Below are 22,472 nucleotides of genomic sequence, written 5' to 3'. Positions count from 1 at the left end.
AAGACGGGAATAAAGACACAGACCTACTAGAGAATGGACTTGAGGATATGGGGAGGGGGAAGGGTAAGCTGTGAAAAAGTGAGGGAGTGGCATGGACATATATACACTACCAAACGTAAAATAGAAAGCTAGTGGGAAGCAGCCGCATAGCACAGGGAGATCAGCTCGGTGCTTTGTGACCACCTAGAGGGGTGGGATACGGAGGGTGGGAGGGAGGGAGATGCAAGAGGGAAGAGATATGGGAACATATGTATATGTGTAACTGATTCACTTTGTTATAAAGCAGAAACTAACACACCATTGTAAAGCAATTATACTCCAATAAAGATGTTAAAAAAAAAAAAATCAATGCCTAGTCTCTAACTTCCCTCCTGCAAGAGGAAGCTTCATTTCTATTCCGAGGCGTGTGGAAGCTCTTCAGGCTGGCTGGTGAAAGAGCTTGTGACATTCTTGTCCACACAGCTGACACCCATATCATGTCCAGCACTAAACACTAGGCCTATTTGAAGAAGGAAAGGCAAGGAGAGCATGTCAATGAATCATGACAACGTTTGGTGAGCTAAGAAGAGTTCCCGAGAGTCCTGTTGTCATTCTCTGGTATTGGAGCTGCTGCCAGAGAGTCAAAGCAAGTGTGAATAAAAAGGTCCCTTGGAAAATGCCATCAGTTGAAAGTTACTGACTCAAGAACCATTCTGGGAAGAGATGTGCTTCTCACGTTGAGCTGTGTGCGGAGCTGACGCCCTGATTTGGCCACATTCACACTCGCCAGGCTCCTACGGGCCAGGAGAGCTTTTTTGTATGTTCATTGCTCCTAACTGGTACTATATTTCTTTGGCTTTAGAACACTCCTATTTCAGTTTGCAGAAATATATGCAGCACATAGAGGAAAAAGAAAGCCTGGCTGGTTCGCACAGCTGCTCTAAGTTGAGTTTGGGTAGAATATAAGAGGGAAGAGGAGGGAGAGGTGCCTGGAGGCTGAGTCTAAAGCCACATTAAGGAGTTGGAGCCTTATCCTGATGGCAGTGGGAGCTACTAAAGGGTTCTGAATGGTGGGACTGATGTTTGCATTTTCCTTCCTTGGTGATCTAATATTTCTTAAGTTCTCAAACGTTAATGTGCATAGGAATTACCTTGGATCTTCGTAAAATGCAGATTCAGATCCAGTAGCTCTCAGGTGGGGCCCCAGATGCTGCAACAAGCTCGTGGGTGATGCCGGAGCTGCTGAACCATGGACCACGCTTTCGGTAGCAAAGGCCTAAACAGAATTTCTTGTCTGCATCCACCACTGATTTTCTTCAGAGCCTGCAGGAAGGCGAGGGAGCAGCTGGAGGGCACACACAAAGCTCTTTTCCATCCTCAAAATGGCTGTGTGTTTTCCTGGGGTGACCTAATAGCCCGGGCAGAGAACATTGTGGCAATGTCCTTGGTCATTCATTCTGAGTGCTTCGTTTGTTCTGGACCATTGCTCAGACTCTCTGCACTTTTAGCTCAGAACTCTCTGTCTCATCTTGCCGTCTGTGTGCTTAGTTACCAAATAGGCATTGAAATTCCTTTTTCCTGCTGTCTTTAGCAGGATAGGTTTCTCCAGTTCTTGAGGATGACACCAAGCCAAGAACATCACATTCTTCAAAAATGACCACTGTGCTGTGGTTTGGATAATTTAGGGATGTGAAGGAAGGTTGCAGATAAATAAATTAGGTTCCTTTAAATTGACATCACAGAGAGAAACACAGGACTCTTAGAGCCTTTGCTTGGTCAATATAGTATATATACACACCATTGTACACTATAAATGAAATGATAAATGTAAAGTATTTCAGCACAGTGTCTATCTAGCACAAAGGAAGCATCCAATATATGGTAGCTATTATTATTATTTTTACAAAATAACATACTAGTTTATTCAATGTTTTGCAACAATAGATTAACACCACCTTTTTGAAACAAATCACATCCAGTCTTATCGAATTTCTTTCCTCAATTGTAAAATAAGCATAATAATACTTGCATCTTCATGTTCATATAACTTCGTGGGTTCAAATTCTGGCTCTGCTACTTTTAGCTCTGTGACCTTGGACAAGAAACTTAGTGTCTCTGTGCCTCAGTTTCCTCATATGTGAAATGAGGCTAATAAGAATAGGTATCTCATAGAGTTGTTTTAAGAATTCAGTGAATGAATAGATGTGAAGTGCTACAGCAGAGGCTGAAACAAAGTCAGGCTCTGTAAATGTTGACTATATTATTATTAGGGGAGGATTAGCTATGATAACGCCTGTGAAAATGAGTTGTCACATTGCACAAATGTAGGAGGAGCTTCAGGTGTATATGTGTGGGTGTGTGCATTTTTGGTCCTCGCCACAGCAATGAATAGTGGTTAAAGGTGTGGGCTCTGTAGCTATATTGTTCAGAATCAAATTCTGGATCCACATGTACCAGCTGTGTTTATTGGCAAATTACTCAACCTCTCTTTTCTTAAATATCCTCACTCATCTTAAAAGTGAGACTAATAATAATAATAGTAATAATACCTCCTTTATTGTATAGTTTTGTGGCATACATGCAATAATGCACGCAAAGTGCTTTTCCATTGACTCAGCATAGTAAGCACTAAATGAATGTTAGCTATTATGATTAGCTCTTATTTGTGATGGATCCAACGTCACTGAGGCCTTAACGTACCAACACTATTAATTCTCCAAGTTTTAGAGCACAGTCTGACCTTGTGTGTCCATTTTGGCTAGTAAAGCGGATGGTGAGAGGCTGAATATTAAGTCCCAGCCTTGGATTTAGCTTATTCTACCTTATAACATGCAAACACTTAATACTAATCTGGATTTTCTCCCCCCCAGCTAATCATTACTTCTCAAAAATGCTGACCAAATCTGAAAATAATCTTCAGATCTGTCATTAATTTAAGACGTAATGCTTTCCAGTATGGCTAGCTTTCTCAAGCCACTCTCCCGCTGAATTACATTCATTACTGTAGTGGGTATTCCGTTTTGCCAAATTAATCTTTTAAGAGTGAGTAGTGACCATAAGAGTTGGAGTATTTTTCTTCTCTGAGTGGAGGATGGAGCTTGTTTATTTTTTTTATTAATTTTTATTGGCGCGTGGTTGCTTTACAATGTTGTGTTGGCCTCCACTGCACAACAAGATGAAACATACACATACAGATATCCCCTCCCTTTTGGACTTCCCTCCCATTTAGGTTACCACAGTGCATTAGGTAGAGTTCCCTGTTATGGTAGCTATTATTATCAAAATATACACTTGATAGACAGGTCGTGAGAGTTAAGTAAAGTAACACGTGAAAAGCGCTTAGAACAGCACAAGGTAGATGTCGATCACACTATAGCAATCACGTGATGATGATGATGGTGATGATGAAGAGGATAATGAGGAGGAAGAGGATATGATGACGATGGGCTTCTGTTCCCTCTTCTGTCAGTAGAATTACCTCCCTAGGATGAGATTTTGGGAGGATTAAGGAAGTAAGGTAATTTGCTTAAATACATTGCAACAACCAACAATAATCACAACGCAACCGAAACCCTTTCTTGGCATTTCTTGAGCATCATCAAAGGTGATCCCACTCATAACTCTCCACCCCCACTTCACTGAATTCCTTTTCCCCCTCCTCTCCAATTCATTTACACCCAGAATCTACTCCCAAGCACCCCTCTCTCTCTCTCCAAATGCCACTTTTTGCGTCGAGTTACTCAACTCACTGTAGCTTCCTTCATTTGACACAGAGCGCATCATACAGTGCGGGCTCAGCAAACAATTGCAAAATTGAATGGAGTTTTATCAGAATACAGAGTCCTTACTCCAAAAGTACTAGAGTAAATGGCTATTTCTTACCAAAAAAAAAAAAAAAAACAACCCTTCAACTTCAGTCACCTCTCTCACCCATCCAAGACAGAAAAGAGCACGAGGAACAGGACGTGGGTGTCTCCTTGACAAAATGACACATCAGTCCTTCCCCATCCTATCATCCTATTAGATTAATTCAATAAGACAGGGACCAGGGAGTGACCTCAATGAAAGTCAGGGTGCTCTGTGCTCCTCTCCAGCTCTGGAGTGCTCCTAACTCCTTAGGATGGAATGAGATGTTCTTCCCCAAAAGTGCACGACCTAGTTTTCCCCTAGTTTTTACCAAGGGGAATTGAATCCCATTGTGCAAATTAACCTCTCTTCACCTCTGTCAACCCAGACACGCATATACACCTACTCTCGCTATTCTGGTGAGAGAAGCCTCCCGTCACTGCTTCCTCGGATCACATGACAGCAGCAGAATCCTCAGAGGCCTTTGTCTCTAAGGCAAATATAGTAGGCTATTAGATAACACTTCTGAAAAAAAGAAGAAGAAAAAAGCTTATTCTGAAGTTCAAGAGAGGTTTACAATCCCTTTAAATATGGTGGTAACAAAAATCAAGTTTACAGTCTGATAAACGACATTTTCTGATTTGTAATCATAGAATTCATAAAGTTATAAAAATTGTGCTAAACTTGCTTAAACGCTTACTAATTTGCTTTTACTGTAAAGAAAACAATAGAATTTAATCGCACTTGTCTGGAATATCCATGAAACAAGGCTACCTTGCCCATGTGGGTAGTGCCAATGGGCATAATTCTAAAAGCAGCTCAGATTCCCTAAATCAGCTTATATGTTTGTGACTCTGTTTTTTTCTTTCTTATAAAATTTAAATGGCTTCAAATTTTCTTCAACACATTTCAACAACCAGCAAAAGTTATAATGCAACCAAAACCCTTTCTTTGCATTTCTTGAGGATCATCAAAGGTGATCCTGCTCATTAACTATCCACCCGCTTCACTGCTTTCCTTCACCACCCGCAACTCATTTACACCCAGAATCTACCCTCAAGCATCCCGCTCTCTCTCCAAAGGTCACCTAAACTCTCTCTCAACACACAAGCCAAACAACTTTTGGCTTCTCTCTTTTATATTATATAAACCCTTTTAGACACTTTCCAAACAAGCAAGACTCTTTGTATAAGTGACAGAGTGGGAGAAACTAAACAGGCAAATACAGGATTTGTTTTACAGGGTGCATATGGTGAGGAAAGACCAGAATACTTACATGCTGATAATTTTTTGGTCCATCAGATATTATTGTATTCAATACACCTTTTCACCTCCCAGGAACTTTTCTTAAAATTTTCTGTGGCTTTATAATTTAGTTACTATATTAAACTCTATTAAACTTAGGTCTTCTTTTCCTTCCAACCTCAGAAAAACAGTATAACTCACTAGTGAATGCTAAAGGCTTTCATTGACTAATTGATCAAGGGAACAAAAGAGAAAGTCCAAACACAGACTCAGAGATCTATGGTCACTTGATTGACAACAAAGGTGCCACTGCAGTTCAGTGGGGCAACCAGGGTCCTTTCAGATAAATATAAATGGTGCCTGGGCAATTTGATTGCATGTGGAATAAAACTGAACGCTTACCTCCACCTCACACAATACACAAAAAATTAGCTTGAGATGGATCGCAGACCTTAAAGGGAAACAATAAGCCTTCTTTTAAAAAACACATAGAATGAATACCTTCATGATTTGAAAGTGAACAAAGATTACATAATCAGGACACAAGAAGCACTAATCATAAAAGATATGATTGGTATTTGAAATAATGTATTCAATAATACCTACAATTTAGCTGTCTTTTATATTAGCTATGGTTTGTATTTATTAGAGATTCACAATGTATTGTGAATGACTACTCAGATGGACCCAGATGCTCACACACACAAAGCCTTACGTTTCACATTGATTTTGTGGCTGCATTACAGTTGCAAAATACCAGACCCTTTCCCAACTCATGATTTACAAGAGAGAACAAACAAGAGGAATCGGTTGTGCTTTCAGAATCCCCCTAAAAAGACCACAGGATAGGAAGAAAACAGGCTCTCAGTGCATTGAGCTCTTGATGATAGTGTCAGCATAACTTGAGTCATGGGACCTTCCCAGCTACTGGAGTGATGATCTTGTTTTTCTCAAACTCTTTTCAGCAGGTGATTCACCATCAGACGTAAGGATGAACTTATTGACATTAAAGGTTGGTAGTTCTGGGGAAGTCTTTAAATAAAATGCGAGACCATCATCTGTGCAATGGTACTTTGGATTCCTCTATCAGAAAAAGAGGATAATAAGGTAGATAATTTCGGAAAGCCCTGTGACTTTTTCTTTTTTGGCCATACCACACGGCATATGGAACTTCCCCACCAGGGATCAAACCTGTGCCCCCTGCAGTGTAATCGTGGAGTCTTAACCACTGGACCACCAGGGAAGTCCGATTCTTTATTACTTTAACTGCTTTTTTCCAAGCTAAAAATTTATGTCACACATTTGATTCATTGACTTCAGTTACCATCTTATCCATTTTATTTTCTTCCATAAATCCTCATCTTCCTCTTATGGTTTTTGGTTCCCGACTCAAATCTTTTCGCAGTTAACAATGAGAACAAGCTGAAACAGGATTGGTATAGAAACCCAGTCTCTCTTCCTCACCCAGCAGCCTTCCCCTCAGTTCAGTTTCTGAAATGCTAAGCTGGGTGTTTAGTGCTGGGGCTCAGAGACAGACATCTACAGGTTCCCATCCTCTTTGCCACTTACCAGCTATGTGCTTGGAGCAAGATACTTCTCTCTGAGCCTTACTTCCCTTCTTTGCAAAATGAACATAATACTAATACCATCTAGCATGTAGCATTAGACATCCAGATCGTAGCACAGGGTCCAGCAAGGGAGAGTTAACTATTCGTATGATGATCATACCTCTTTTGTGCACCAGAGCTATGTTTCTATTTTTGCCCTACACTCATACTCCTTAAGATTCAACCCCCCAAATGCTTCATGTTTAATCAGGCTCTCCTTAACTCCTAGAATCTATGCTTCCCAGTGTCCCAAACAATAGTGTATATCACATTATTATGGAAACTAAAGAAAAATGGGCAGCCTTAATAGACTGAGATGCAAGTTTGAAGACATTTTTAGTTTTTTAAGGAACCTCCACACTGTTCTCCATAGTGGCTGTATCAATTTCCATTCCCACCAACAGTGCAAGAGGGTTCCCTTTTCTCCACACCCTCTCCAGCATTTGTTGTTTGTAGATTTTCTGATGATGCTCATTCTAACTGGTGTGAGGTGATACCTCATTGTAGTTTTGATTTGCATTTCTCTAATAATTAGTGATGTTGAGCAGCTTTTCATGTGCTTCTTGGCCATCTGTATGTCTTCTTTGGAGAAATGTCTATTTAGGTCTTCTGCCCGTTTTTGGATTGGGTTGTTTGTTTTTTTAATATTGAGCTGCATGAGCTGTTTATATATTTTGGAGATTAATCCTTTGTCCGATGATTCATTTGCAAGTATTTTCTCCCATTCTGAGGGTTGTCTTTTCGTCTTGTTTATGGTTTCCTTTGCTGTGCAAAAGATTTGAAGTTTCATTAGGTCCCATTTGTTTATTTTTGTCTTTATTTCCATTTCTCTAGGAGGTGGGTCAAAAAAGATCTTGCTGTGATTTATGTCAAAGAGCGTTCTTCCTATGTTTTCCCCTAAGAATTTTATAGTGCATGGTCTTACATTTAGGTCTCGAATCCATTTTGAGTTTATTTTTGTGTATGGTGTTAGGGAGTGTTCTAATTCCATTCTTTTACATGTAGCTGTCCAGTTTTCCCAGCACCACTTATTGAAGAGACTGTCTTTTCTCCATTGTATATCCTTGCCTCCTTTGTCATAGAGTAGCTGACCATAGGTGCGTGGGTTTATCTCTGGGCTTTCTATCCTGTTCCATTGATCTATATTTCTGTTTTTGTTCCAGTACCATATTGTCTTGATTACTGTAGCTTTGTAGTGTAGTCTGAAGTCAGGGAGTCTGATTCCTCCAGCTCCATTTTTTTCCCTCAAGACTACTTTGCCTATTCGGGGTCTTATGTCTCCATACAAATTTTAAGATTTTTTTGTTCTAGTTCCATAAAAAATGCCATTGGTAATTTGATAGGGATTGCATTGAATCTGTAGATTGCTTTGGGTAGTATAGTCATTTTCACAATATTGATTCTTCCAATCCAAGAACATGGTATATCTCTCCATCTGTTGGTATCATCTTTAATTTCTTTCATCAGTGTCATAGTTTTCTGCATACAGGTCTTTTGTCTCCCTAGGTAGGTTTATTCCTAGGTATTTTATTCTTTTTGTTGCAGTGGTAAATGGGAGTGTTTCCTTAATTTCTCTTTCAGATTTTTCATCATTAGTGTATAGGAATGCAAGAGATTTCTGTGCATTAATTTTGTATCCTGCAACTTTACCAAATTCATTGATTAGCTCTAGTAGTTTTCTAGTGGCATCTTTAGGATTCTCTATGTATAGTATCATATCATCCACGAACAGTGACGGTTTTACTTCTTCTTTTCCAATTTGTATTCCTTTTATTTCTTTTTCTTCCCTGATAGCCGTGGCTAGGACTTCCAAAACTATGTTGAATAAGAGTGGTGAGAGTGGACATCCTTTTCTTCTTCCTGATCTTAGAGGAAATGCGTTCAGTTTTTCACCATTGAGAATGATGTTTGCTATGGGTTTGTCATATATGGCCTTTATTATGTTGAGGTAGGTTCCCTCTATGCCCACTTTCTGGAGAGTTTTTATCATAAATGGGTGTTGAATTTTGTCAAAAGCTTTTTCTGCATCTATTGAGATGACCATATGGTTTTTATTCTTCAGTTTGTTAATATGGGGTATCACATTGATTGATTTGCGTATATGGAAGAATCCTTCCATCCCTGGGATAAATCCCACTTGATCATGGTGTATGATCCTTTTAATGTGTTGCTGGATTCTGTTTGTTAGTATTTTGTTGAGGATTTTTGCATCTCTATTTATCAGTGATATTGGTCTGTAATTTTTTTTTTTGTAGTATCTTTGTCTGGTTTTGGTATCAGGGTGATGGTGGCCTCATTGAATGAGTTTGGGAGTGTTCCTTCTTCTGCAACTTTTTGGAAGAGTTTGAGAAGGATGGGTGTTAGCTCGTCTCTAAATGTTTGATAGAATTCACCTGTGAAGCCATCTGGTCCTGGACTTTTGTATGTTGGAAGACTTTTAATCACAGTTTCAATTTCATTACTTGTGATTGGTCTGTTCATATTTTCTATTTCTTCCTGGTTCAATCTTGGAAGGTTATACCTTTCTAAGAATCTGCCCATTTCTTCCAAGTTGTCCATTTTATTGGCATAGAGTTGCTTGTAGTAGTCTCTTAGGATGCTTTGTATTTCTGCGGTGTCTGTTGTATCTTCTCCTTTTTCATTTCTAATTTTATTGATTTGAGTCCTCTCCCTCTTTTTCTTGATGAGTCTGGCTAAGGGTTTATCAATTTTGTTTATCTTCTCAAAGAACCAGCCTTTAGTTTTATTGATCTTTGCTATTGTTTTCTTTGTTTCTATTTCATTTATTTCTGCTCTGATCTTTATGATTTCTTTCCTTCTGCTAACTTTGGGTTTTCTTTGTTCTTCTTTCTCTAATTCCTTTAAGTGTAACATTAGATTGTTTATTTGAGATTTTTCTTGTTTCTTGAGTTAGGCTTGTATAGCTATAAACTTCCTTCTTAGAACTGCTTTTGCTGCATCCCATAGGTTTTGGATCATCGTGTTTTCATTGTCATTTGTCTGTAGGTATTTTTTGATTTCCCCTTTGATTTCTTCAGTGATCTCTTGGTTATTTAGTAACGTATTGTTTAACCTCATGTGTTTGTGTTTTTTATGTTTGTTTCCCTGTAATTGATTTCTAATCTCATAGCATTGTGGTCAGAAAAGATGCTTGATATGATTTCAATTTTATTAAATTTACTGAGGCTTGATTTGTGACCCAAGATGTGATCTATCCTGGAGAATGTTCCGTACACACTTGAGAAGAAAGTGTAATCTGCTCTTTTTGGATGGAATGTCCTATAAATATCAATTAAATCTATGTGGTCTATTGTGTCATTTACAGCTTGTGTTTCCTTATTAATTTTCTGTTTGGATGATCTGTCCATTGGTGTAAGTGAGGTGTTAAAGTCCCCCACTATTATTGTGTTACCATCGAATTCCTCTTTTAGAGCTATTTATCCTGTGTTCATTGATTTTTTTCCCTAATCCAAATGGAAATCATAAACCACATAATCTGTTTGAAACACACATTTCCCTGTAGTGCTGTTCTCTCTCCTCGAGTCATTGTCATAAAAAGCCAGTCACTTCCCATCTAACTTCTCATAAAGCCCAACTGGTGTGGTCTTTGTCCCAGTCCATCAGACCTCAGGTCATTTCCCTCTTAGTGAATCAACATCATCTTTTTTCATAGACTTTTATATTTAGATTTATGAGTAACTTGGTAATGTGGTAATGGGTCCCAATAAATGTCTTTTTTTTTAAACAAAGAAGCATTTGTTTTAGCAGCTAAGTAGAGTAATTACTCAATACATTTTTTTTCCCCTCCACACACTTTTAGGAAAGGAACTGTGTTCTGTGTCAATGACACAAAGCAACGGAGTACAAATGATGTCTTTGTTTGATCTTGGGCGAGATGGTTAAGGTCTCTAAACCTCAGTTTGAAAGTTAAAATAGATAGTATGAATATTTAGTACAGTCCTGTTTTTGCTTTAGATGACTAATTAGCTATTAAAGGCATCTAAATCATAGGAAAAAAAAGTCTTCCTATTTCCCATAGAGTTAACACACATTTATCCCTGCGGTCTCCATTTCCAGCACTCTGCAATCCTTTGTGTAGATCCAGGTAGAGCTGAAGTAGAGCATAGGGCCACCAGGTCCCTGCAGTTCCTGTCTAAGCCCACACTGTCGGTGCAAGTCTTTCAATTCCTTTCATATTTTTGCATCTATATGTACATATATGTTATATTACATATGTATATGTATACACACATATTACAAAATGGGAACTTACCTTGTATATACAGTATTATCCAGTTTTTAAAAATAATATTATAGCATCAGCGTTTTTACAGTTCATGAAATATCTTTTTAAAAACCTGATTTTCAGTGACTGGGTAATAGTCCATCACATGACTGATCCACAATTTATTTAACCAACACTCACTGCTTCAGATGATAAAATTATCATTCTACCACAGGAAATCTTATAGAAAGAATGAACTGCATCTCAGGTACTAATATATATTCTCTTTCTGGGGATATAATTTGCTCTTTTAATGCAAAGGGTGGGTCAAGCTCTGTTAGTATAGTTAGAGACCAAAGGATACCTTAATGGTTTAAATATCTGAAGTGGAAGATGTACAAGAAATGACAGCAGATAAGTACTTTGACTGGGTCTCCATTTTTTCACAACCCCTTAACTTTGCCTTGAAGGGGGTCACACAATGACTGATGTGTCTGTCTATGGAGATAAACACTTGGTAAGTTTTTACATTGATTCCCATATTTAGTTTTTCACTCACATATTCCCAGAGGATCCTAAAGAATAAAAGCCCTGATGGTGAATGAATTATTTGTTCATTTGATAAACTAACTCCTACCATGTGTTGCTATTCCTCTTGGCCATGCTGAGTTGTAGATGAATGAATTCTAATGCAAGAGGAGATTTGTATTTACAGTTGAAAGAAAGAGAACTAAGTGAACTAAGTGAACTGTATATTTTAGACTCCACATACAAGTGATATCATACAGTATTTGTCTTTCTCTGACTTATTTCACTGAGCATAATTCTCTCCAAATTCATCCATGCTGCTGCAAATGGCAAAATTTCATTCTTTCTTTACGGCTGACTAGTATTCCTTTGTGTATATATACCACATCTTCTTAAACTAATAGGTACCGATGTGGGGTGGGGAGTAGGGGGTACAAGCTACTGAATGTAAGAGAAGCTCAGTGATGTATTATACAACTAGGGGAATATAGCCAATATTTTGGAATGGCTGTAAATGGAAAGTAACCTTGAAAAATTGTATAAGAATTTTAAAATATCTTTTAAAAATCAATGCAAAACTTTAAAAAAAACTAAGTTAAATGTAAACTCTTCCCATAAATCCTAAACATATCTAGCTCTTCCTTTTATTTTCAAAAGGTGAGGTGTCGACTGATTTTCTTCCATTAAAAACTCTTCTTCTGGCATTGCCCCGCTTTGCCCTTGAGCCAGCCCCACTCTCTGGCCCATGCCAGCCCCGGATACCTGCCACCCTCCGCTGTGAGCTCTGCCTGGCCCTCTGGGGATGGGTTTATGAGGAACCCTCTGTTCACCGCTAGTCTCGTTTTAATAATCGTCTCTTATTAACAGAGCGGCTGAGGATGAGAATTGACCCGAAAACCGTAATAACTGCAAACATCTCAGTATCCTATCCAAAACACTAAAAGGAAGTCATATACCAAGCTGACTACTTTCGAAACTTATAAAGCACTGCAGAATTTAAGGACTCTTTCATTAAGAAAAAAAAAAAATGCTGCACTACATTCTGATGGAATGGGGATGTATAATACATGGATTTTATCCAGAGCAAACGGAAGTAAAGTGAGACTTTGGGGGAGGGGTGAGAAGGCGGTAGGAGGAGGCAAGGAAGGACGTCTAATCACTTAACTTTGTGCTGGGATTTTTTTTTTTTTTTTTTTTTTTGGCCTAGACGCGCAGCACGTGGGATCTTAGTTCCCGCCCCACCCCTGGCATTGGGAGTGTGGAGTCTTAACCACTGGACCACCAGGGAAGTCCGGGGTTTGTCTTTTTTTAATCTGTTGGCAGCAAATGAGAGGACAGAGAAAACACACCTCCCAGCCCCACTTGGGTATGTTCCCGGGTTGCAGAGGTAAAATCAGCTCCGAAGTTGAACTCCCAGCAACGACTCTTTGAAGGGTATTTTTACGCTGAACTCTGCCGCGTGTAGTCTCCAGAAGCCGTGGCACCCTGACCTGTGGCTGCCAGAGACAGCCCTCAGCTGCTTTTTGCGGCCACCCAATCTCCCTCCGCGTGGACCTACCCAACTGCCTTCGCTCCAGGAAGGAGAGGTCTTGACAGGAAGTTTGGCTGAGCACCAAGAGGTCGTCTAAACTTCATGTTTCATTTCCTCCTTTTTTCCTGTATTTGATATCCTGCAAATGGTTATGTGAGAGCTAATCTCGCCCATTCCTTAACTCATTGGTAGGAGAATGTTTGGCCATGCGAGGGGTAGAAACACAAAGGCAACCGGGCTGTGCGGGTTTGCCTGAGGATAAGAGTAGTTCGCTAAGATTGCATAAATCCAACTCCTCTTTAGCAGTTGGGAGCCTGGGTAAGAAATAGAACCTGCTGATGCAGCCCTTTGTAACCACCACGCACTGGCCACACTACCCTAGTGCAGAGCATGAATGAGCTCAGAGCAGTGGATGGATTTATGCAACAATTTCTTGGAAACACAATGGAAGTGTCTGACTTGACTGCCAACATAAGAGGTTTTTATTTATTTATTTATTCATTCATTCATTCATTCATTCATTCTTTGCCTCAGAATGATCACACTCAAGAGTTTAAGTCAGTTCTGGGTGACACCACTGATACGGAAAGCCACGTTTGGAACAAGGTCAAGAGGCGTGACTTTCCTTACTCACGGCAACCCAGAGAATACACTCAGGCCCTATTTACAGGATTGTGTGACATAAATACAACTGCACAAAACAGGCTTCCCAAAAGATTTAGCTTGAATCAAAAAACTCACTAACATCACTACTTTTAAAAAATTGTTATAGTCTAGAATTAGACGATCTCAATTCTAAGAGATATGAATGTGCTCTAGAATTGGGGTACTTCAAAATGCATTGGTGTGTTCCCTTTGAAAGTCCTAGAGAAAAGCTTCTCTTTATAAGAGATTAATTGTTAGCTGCTCCACGTTGATTGTTTTTATCCAAGATTGGCTAACTCTTCAATATTCTTTTCCTACCTCAGGACAATGGCCTCAGGAATTCTCTTTCTTTGTCTACAGAATAAGAGCTTGTATATTTACATACTAGGTGCCAATGCAAGTCATTGAGCATTTGGATCTCTATTACAAATGTGCAGATGTAGAGATAAGAGAGCATCTTATGTTCTTTGTTTGGTTGAAGGGGTGAGCAGTAGGCAGCTAGGAGGGAGTTAGAGTCTGTGCCGCAGAACTGGGTTTACTATTACCAAGAAATCTGGAAAACATAGCAATAAACCCTGCCTGGAAACTGCAGGTCACATTCCAAGGAAGCCTGGACTGAGAAAAGGGTGAACATAGCAATAGTGATTCTTGCTAGATTCTGCTAGTACAGGCAGAATGGCCAAAAAGGAAAATGTTTTAAGAACAACTTTCTCCGAAAAAATTGTGACCATCAAAGAAGTAAACATAAAAAATACATATGTTTTGTTTCCATTCATATAAAGTTCCGAATAGACGAAACTCAACTTTATTTTTTAGGGATGTATACATAAGTGGTACAGCTACAAAGGAAAATGAAGAAATAAACACAAAAGTCAGTGTGGCCGTTCCCACTAGGACTTGGGGTGGGGACAGGTTGCAACTGGGTAGAAGCATCGGGGGGTTGCTTGATTGCTGGTCATGTTCTATTTTTTAATCTAGGTGGTAGCCATATAGGTGTTTGCTATATAATTATTATTAAATGACACATGTGTGCTTTATACATTTTTTTCTGAGTGCGTGTTTTACTTCACAGTTTTAAAAAAGAATATGAAACAGATGGCTGCTTTAATCATCCCTAGGAAGGTAAACACTCTCTCAAGGATGAGACCATTGACTATTCAGTGACGGGCATACTCTGGGTTGTACCAGAGGGAAGCTCTCACTTGGAAATCTCTGAAAGCCCTTCATATTTAGGACTCGAGGCTGAGAGTGACACTGACCTTGATGTCGTCTTCTCCGTGGCCATCCTGGGACCCCAGGCAGCAAGGGCAGGAGCTGGAAAGAGGAGGGTTGGCAGCAAGGTGAGGGAGTAACATGAGTGAGGCAGAAAGCACAGTGCAGCCAGGGAGACCAGAGGTCACGATGGGGGCTGAAGGTCCAGTGGGCAGAGCTATTGCTGATAAGAACAAGGCTATGCAGGCAAGCAGAGGTGCAGACATCTACGAATATTGGCAAGTTGTCAGAATGGAAACTTAGTGCTCAGGAGATGTGATCCTGAACCTCCTGGCATGAGCCAACTGAGCTGGGGAGGGAGAGAGAGGTGGGAACTGGAAATTACACACCTACTGTCATGGCAGCAGCACTTGGGGTCGCAGACAGGCTCTGTAAGAAATAACAGAGCGACAGGCAGTTTAGCCTAAGGATTCATTAAAATACTTATATATATATTTTTTGGCCGCTCAGCTTGTGAGATCTTAGCTCCCCAACCAGGGATTGATTCTGGGTCACCGCAGTGAAAGCGCCGAGTCCTAACCACTGGACCACCAGGGAATTCCCTCATTAGCATGCTTATTGAGAAATCTAGTGTAAACAAAATAGTCCGTGCATTCCTGGAACTTATATTCTAGGATGTAGTGAAGGAGAAAGAGAGACGGATGATAAGTAAGTAATTCTACAACTAAGCAGGTAATTCCCCAGAGTACTATCAAGAAAATAAGACAGGATGATAGAGAATGGCTTGGGGAGGCGGCAGTACTCAAGAATGATGAGAAATGCTCTCCTGGGGCAAGAGCAAGTAGAAAGACCACGAGATAAGACGTGACCCGTGTTCTGAAAGGAGTTGTCAAGTGCAGAAAAGAAGCAGAGGAGAGGCCTGTTGAGTGAGGTTCAGCTGTTGAACTTGGCTCAGGGTCAGGACCCTATCCACCTGGGAAAATTGGAAAGAACAGGAACAGCCTGGTCCTTAAAGGGCTGAGATTACCGGACCCATTATCAAGGCAGGGGGCCAGGCTTGGCCGAGCCCAGCAGAGAACATGACCCCAAGGGGGGGGGTCGACCTGGAGCTTGATCCCAGGGACGTGTCAGAGGTCAGATCCAGGCCAACACAACCAGAAAGTTCTCCACTGAAGTCACATGATTCTGTTTCCTGAGCCCATTGCCTTTTCCCCAAGGAAACCTCAGATCTCTGGTTTGGAGCGTTCACTGTGATGTATCACATACCGCTTGAAGCCCATCAAAGCACCTGAAAGCTGGAGGATGCTACTGGATTCTCTCTTCTTAGCTTAGGATGGCTGCCATATTCCACTTGTCCTGAGCACACAGAGACAGACAAGAGCAGAGTAGAGCCCCTGAGCCTCCAGAGAAGTCCAGACACATTTGTCAGTGGCCTACTTTCAGAGTCTCTTGATAAGACATTTTTAGAACACTGATCTTGGAAAGCCATGGAACCAAGCAGGGTAGGGTTGGTGATCTCTTACAGCCTGTCTACCTCATGGCCTGCTTCTTTACATATTCAAAATGAGCCCTTAGCCATTCAAGTATGCATTCTGGGAGGGTCACTTAGCCTCCCTGCTAGGTTATAAACTCATTTTCTGGCAGAGTTAAGTTACTTAAGGAACATCTGTTGGTGTGCTTATGGCAGCTGCAAGCACCAGCAGTGTTTTGGCAATGGAGTTACTGGGATCAAGAAGGCTAGATACCTGCCCCCAAGGAGTTTGTGATCTAGTACAGTAATTCTCCAACTTGGCTGCAAATTGCAGTCACCTGGGGAGATTCTGATTCAGTTGGTCTGGGATTGGTCAGGCACATGTGGAACCTTAACTTTCTAGTTGGCTTGATTGTGCGGCCCAAGTTGAGAAATGTTCTTCTAGTAGATGAAAAGAAGCACATCATTTCAATATAATGTGGAGAGTGCTATGGCTGAAGCAGTCCTGGGGTGCTGTGAAAGCCCAGAGGCAAAGCACCCTTCCAGAGAGTCTCAACCTTGTATGTTAGAAGCACTTGTGGAATTTACAAAATGCCCTGGCTCTCTCCCAAGCTCAGGGACTCAGAATCTCAGCTCTCAGGGCATGAGTGTGTTTAAAAAGCTCCCCAGGTGATTCTGATACCCAGAGATGCTTGAAAACCATTGGAACCCACCTAGGGAGATATAACGGGGGCAATCGCTTTCTAGCAGAGGTAACAGCTGCATGGAGACTAGGAAAGTACACGTGATAATTCAGGCAAAGGAGGAGGGTAGGCCTTGGTATTCTACTTTGCTCCTCCTGTAATGCCCACATGGACCCTGGAACATGTTACTCAATAAACCACTGTTAAATAAATGTTCAGGACATAAATGATCACTGGGGTTCATATGCGGAAGCACATCTGTATTGGTTTCCTAGGGCTACCATAACAAAGTACTCAGAACCGCATGGCTTAACACAACAGAAAGTTATTCTCACAGTTCTAGAGGCCAGAAATTTGAAATCCAGGTTTTGGGCAGGGCTGCTTCCTTTTTGGAAAGCCTGAGGGAGAATGTACTCCATGCCTCTCTCCTAACTTCTGGTGGCCGCCAGCAATCCTTGGCACGCCTTAGCTTCTAGAGGCATCACTCCAATCCCTGCCACTATTGTCACGTGAACTTCTCGCCTTGTGTGTGTTTCTGTGTCCAAATTTCTCTCTTTTTATAAGGACACCCCAGTCATTGGATTTGGGCCCACCCTAATCAGGATGACCTCATCTTAACTTGATTACATCAGTGAAGAGCCCATCTTGAAATAAGGTCATATTCACAGGTAACTGGGGTTAGGACTTGGACATATTTGGAGGTGGGGGAAGGACACAGTTCAACCCACAATGACATCCCAAAGGGCAGGAGAAGCTGGTGGTCACAGAATGGAGGGAGGTGGGCAGGGGAGGAGCCCTGAATTGAGCCTGTCCCTGCTCCCACTATGTCTATTCACTTCACTGACCAGTTTGAAACCTTTTCCACCTTATGAACCCCTAGCTTTTGTATGACTTCCACACATAGCGCATTGGTGATTTGTGAAAGTGACGTTTGTCATTTTTAGGGAGCAATGAGAAATATTCTCTAAACCAGTTTGAGATTGTGTGACATCTTCTTTCCTCCATTCAAGCCCTCAGGCTGTATTGATTTGATTCTCGCTTTAGCTCTGACTAAAGTGGAACACACACTCACAGACTCAAGACGTTCTGTGCTAAAACTGGGACAGTCCCCACAAACTGGGACAGATGGTCAGTCACCTTGTTTCTCATTCTGTCTTTGTCTCTCCTTTCCAGCCTCCCTGTTTTGTCTTCTGTTTGGGTGTGCCCTGTTGAAAAGAATAGACACATGTAACATATTTATAGCTTGGTTAAAGGACCGTGAGGAACTCCAGCTGAGTTTTATCCAACCATAATACTTAGATACTGTTCAAGAAGCAACGTGGCCTTGTGATTTGGTAACTGTTCAAGAAGCAGCGTGGCCTTATGATTTGGAAAAATTAAAAAAGAAATATTTTATCCTCTAAGGCCCCACCTAACTGCCCACACTGTGAACTGGCAAATAATAAACCTTAAAATGTTGTAATTCAGATGTAGAGTGGACTTGTTTTGAGTGTATAACCATGACTTTCACATGAACTGGGAGCCTTCCCTTGTAACCAGAAGTCTCTGAAAATCGCCTGTATTCAGTGTCTCCTCCTTCCATTGCTGTCTGGTTTGTGGACCCACAGCCATAATGCAGATGGTTTCATTTTCTGAAAAATATTTATTTATTATTTATTTTTGGCTGTACCGGGTCTTAGTTGCAGCACGCAGACGCTTAGTTGCGGCATGCACGCGGGATCTAGTTCCCCGACTAGGGATCGAACCGAGGCCCCCTGCATTGAAAGCACGGAGCCTTACCCACTGGACCACCAGGGAAGTCCCATAATGCAGATGCTTCTGAAGATGATCAGAACGTTCGATCGTCAGAGTTCATGGACAACATATATTAGAATGGCTGAAGTTAAAAAGCCTGCTGTACCAAGTGCTGGCAAGGTCGTGGAGGAATTGGAACTCTCAAACACTGCTGGTGGGAAGGTGAAATGGTACGACCGCTTTGAAAAACACTGCAACCATTTCTTAAAAATGTTAAATATACACATACCCATATGAGCCAGCCTAGGTATTTACCCAAGAGAAAAGAAAGCATATGTTCATACAAAGACATGAACATGAATATTCAAACCAGCTTTATTTGTAGTAACTGAAAATGGGAAACAACCCAAATGTCCACCAACAGGAGAATGGATAAACAAATAGAGATATACCCATATATCCATGGTATATTCACAATGGAAAACTACTCAGCAAAAAGAAAGAGACAGGGTCGGGGGACGAGAGAGAGAGAGAGAGAGGGAGACTATTTGATATATGCTCCAACATGCATGAGTCTTAATCGAAATAATTAGGCCAATTCTCAAAATAAGGAAACCAGATTAAAAAAGAGTACATACTGTATGATTTCAATTATATAAAATTCTAGAAAATGCAAACTAGTGGTTTCCTGGGGAGGATGGATAGGGGAGGGTGGGGTGCAGGGGTTACAAAGAAGCAGAGGGAAGTTTAGGGGGTGATGGACGTGCTTATTAGCTTGATTGTGGTGATGGTTTTAGGGTGTGTACATATACGAAAACTTATCAAACTCTGTGCTTTAAATATGTGCAGCTTATTGTATGCCAGTTATACTTCAAAAAAGTTGTTTTTAAAAAGCCCCAAGCACACATTTCAGTCCTATATTTACTGATTTATCTGCGGTATTTGGGAAATCTGATAATATCCTCCTCTTTGAAATACTTCCCTTCCCAGGCTCCCCTGATCTCTTCCTGCCGAACCATACATACAGGAAGCGGCCACAGCAGTAGCTGTACAGATGAGACTAGAGTCTGGCTTGTTGACCTTAAACATATATACCTATCTTTCTATCATCATCTTGAGCAGCCACAGCAATCACAGAAAAGCAGAGAAACTTCTAATCAACCTGAAAATCCAAATGTCTCAATAAACACTTTTGTATTTCCCCGCTGCCATGACACCAGGAAGGGGGGATGGGTTAGTGTGTTTGGGGGATATTTGGTATTTTTCATCCTATGTAAATGACTACCCTTGTAAAGTAATGAATTCAGGAAAGACGAGAGATTCAAGAACCGGCTCCCAATTAACCCAACAGCCTTCCGGTGTGCCCCTCAAAGCTGCAGAGGGAAGGAGTTGAGGCCCAGTTGCCTGGGTGAGCTGTCTGGCTTTTCACCCTTCGCTCCGACATATCTGGTGCAGAGGCTGGGACTTGGCTGGGCTTCATTCTTCTTAGATGCAGTGCAGACACATATCCCTGGCTTGACCCCAGGCCCCATCTTCACCCGCTCAGGAAAGAAGAGCAGCTTTTTCAGTCCTCATCCATCCTGCAGCTGCTCACATCAAGGGCTTAAAGAAATGGCAAGTGGCCGGGCTTTCAAAAGCCGCCTTGCCTTACCAGACAATTGAGTAACTTTCTTAAGATCTGTTGCCAACTTTTCGGTTTGCCCTATAGTTACCCAAATATGTTATGACATATGCTTATTTAATGTCTCTACATGTGGTTTGAATTTAAGAGAAGTCTACCAGACTGTGGATCTGCAGTTTTACCAGGACGCTGTAGTGCAAAGTCAGGAAATATCAGCCCAAGTTTCTGTCTACACACCCGGGTCACAGTTGCTAATCCTTGTAGGAGTCACATGCTTAGGTATTGACAGGCGCCTGTTCTGAGATTCCTCTGTTTTACTAAACTCAAGGTTGTCCTGGGTAACAGTCAGATTTGTTTAGTACCACACAATTTTTCATTTGCTTTTTTCTAGGAAACTTTCAGCTGAGTTTCGCTTCCAAATGGTGTCTTTAAGGGTAGATGTTCTCAAGACTTAGTTCAAAGATCTCACTACAAATCTATTTGTTGACTTCTTCCAGATAAAGATTTAATCCCTTGCTCTGGGAGAGAGACATTCTTTTTGCTTTCTGGGGAGAAAGCAAACACTGTCTCATGGAACCACTGTCTAAGGGCCAGGCAAATCCCACTGGACTAGGAGAATGTGTGTGTTAAGATAAAGAAGTACCACTGCATCCAACAGTGAAAAGTAGAATCCAGGAGCTCAGGGAGCTGTGATTGCTATTGGCTCTTTTTGGCTATAGAAGCTAGTTGGCCGGAAGGCACTATTAGCTCTCTGATCCATCAAGGGGTATTTGTATCATGAGTCAGTATTAAAGGAGACAAGAGGTCACAGGGGTGGAGCCGGGAAGTAAAAGTAATCAAAGCCAAATAATGCCCCAAGACCCAGCTTCCCTTTGGGGTGAGTCCATTCAGAGAACCTCTGAGAAGCAAATAGGCAGGGCTTCCTTTTTCTGTATTGACAAGAGTCTTAGCCAGTTCTTTAAAGAGTTTCTTAACTTGAGCCTCTGAATCTCAGAAATGGGACAGGCAGAAGGGCTTAGCCTACGTGGAATGATGGTATTGAAACTGTTTTTTAAATTTGAAATCAAAAGAGAGAGAGACAGAGACAGAGACAGAGAAAGAGAGGGACCAGACAGTTTTGCTGCTGTATATAGCATAGTAGGTGAAATAAGCTTTACTTTGAAGAAATCACCTATCAAAGATTATAGCTAATGCAAAGAAACGTTTTAAATTGTGCAGTGAATTTCACCAATGTAGACAGTCCAATCTGGATAACTGAAATAATTTTTCAAATAATAACAATAATAGATAAAATTAATCAAATACTTGACTACATACCAGAACTCATCGAATTCTCTCAACACGCAGAATTTTTCATTTATTTTGTATACGAAGAAGTGAAGGCAGAGGGGAATCAATTGCCAAGGGCCATAAACAGATAAATGGCAGAGCACGGATCCAAATGCAACCCCTAGACTCTAGATTCCTCCGTAATATTCCTGATACTGTACTGATCCTATGGGAGTGTGGTTGATGGTTTTGTTCATTTGTTTTCATTGGTGGGTTTGTTTTGTTTAGTTTACTTTCGTTGGGGGTGGGGACACCTGGTCAGTGAGAGTTGCTTGTAGTATCTAAATACTATCTTAATGTTTACTGGAATATTGTGTGTATGTGGTACACAGACAGCCGAAATATCAAGGACAGGAGTCGAACTCCCTGCCAAGAGGAAGCACCGCGCGATGCAATGAATGGAGCGTGGAACTGGGAGTCACGGGCCCACGTTCTAGTTCTGGCTCCATCACTCATAAGCCATGTGAGTTAGGGCAAGCCTAACCTCTGAGCCCATGTTCTTTATCAGTGCCTTGAGTCCTACCCTCCTCACATATCTGTATCAGAGGAAAAAGGCAGTGCTTACAGCTCTCTTTAACTCTTAATTGCATCAAGGGTTTGGTTTGACTCATCACTTTCCAAAGTGCAGAAAGAGGCTATGGAAAATGTACCTTTTCCTCCTGACACTTAGACAGCTTTGCAAGATGAGCTGCTGGTCTTCTGAGGGTCCAGAGGCATGAGGATGGACTTGACCTGTCAATATTTTGGAATTATCTTGTTAAGTACATTCTCTTTCTTTAGAGAAACTCCATAGGACCTCAAAGTATCTGCCCTGGC

General features: G+C 41.1%; 1 protein-coding gene across 5 annotated transcripts in view; it reads right to left on the bottom strand.

Moving 5' to 3' along the window:
* Window positions 1-338: 338 nt before the first annotated feature.
* LOC309615675 (uncharacterized protein) overlaps window positions 339-22,472 on the bottom strand; it is a gene marked incomplete at its 5' end in the record, with an annotated part of 60,796 nt that continues 38,662 nt past the window's right edge. Inside the window, 5 exons of one of the 5 annotated variants that reach the window (XR_014236956.1) lie at window positions 339-3,461; window positions 4,232-4,315; window positions 14,866-14,920; window positions 15,208-15,247; window positions 16,107-18,177. Coding sequence is in view for 3 of the 5 variants with exons in the window: in XM_082365738.1 (XP_082221864.1) it covers window positions 4,300-4,315; window positions 14,866-14,920; window positions 15,208-15,247; window positions 16,107-16,307 (312 nt within the window). Of the gene's footprint in view, window positions 4,351-14,865; window positions 18,178-22,472 lie in introns of all 5 variants that reach the window. The other 4 variants (XM_082365739.1, XM_082365738.1, XM_082365737.1 and 1 more) reach the window with 4 other exon arrangements.

The sequence above is a fragment of the Balaenoptera borealis genome, assembly GCF_965194805.1.
Source record: "Balaenoptera borealis genome assembly, chromosome: 18".
Classification (NCBI taxonomy): Eukaryota; Metazoa; Chordata; class Mammalia; order Artiodactyla; family Balaenopteridae; genus Balaenoptera; species Balaenoptera borealis.
The sequence above is the reverse complement of the archived record's forward strand: the minus strand, read 5'-3'. Positions and strand labels throughout refer to the sequence as shown.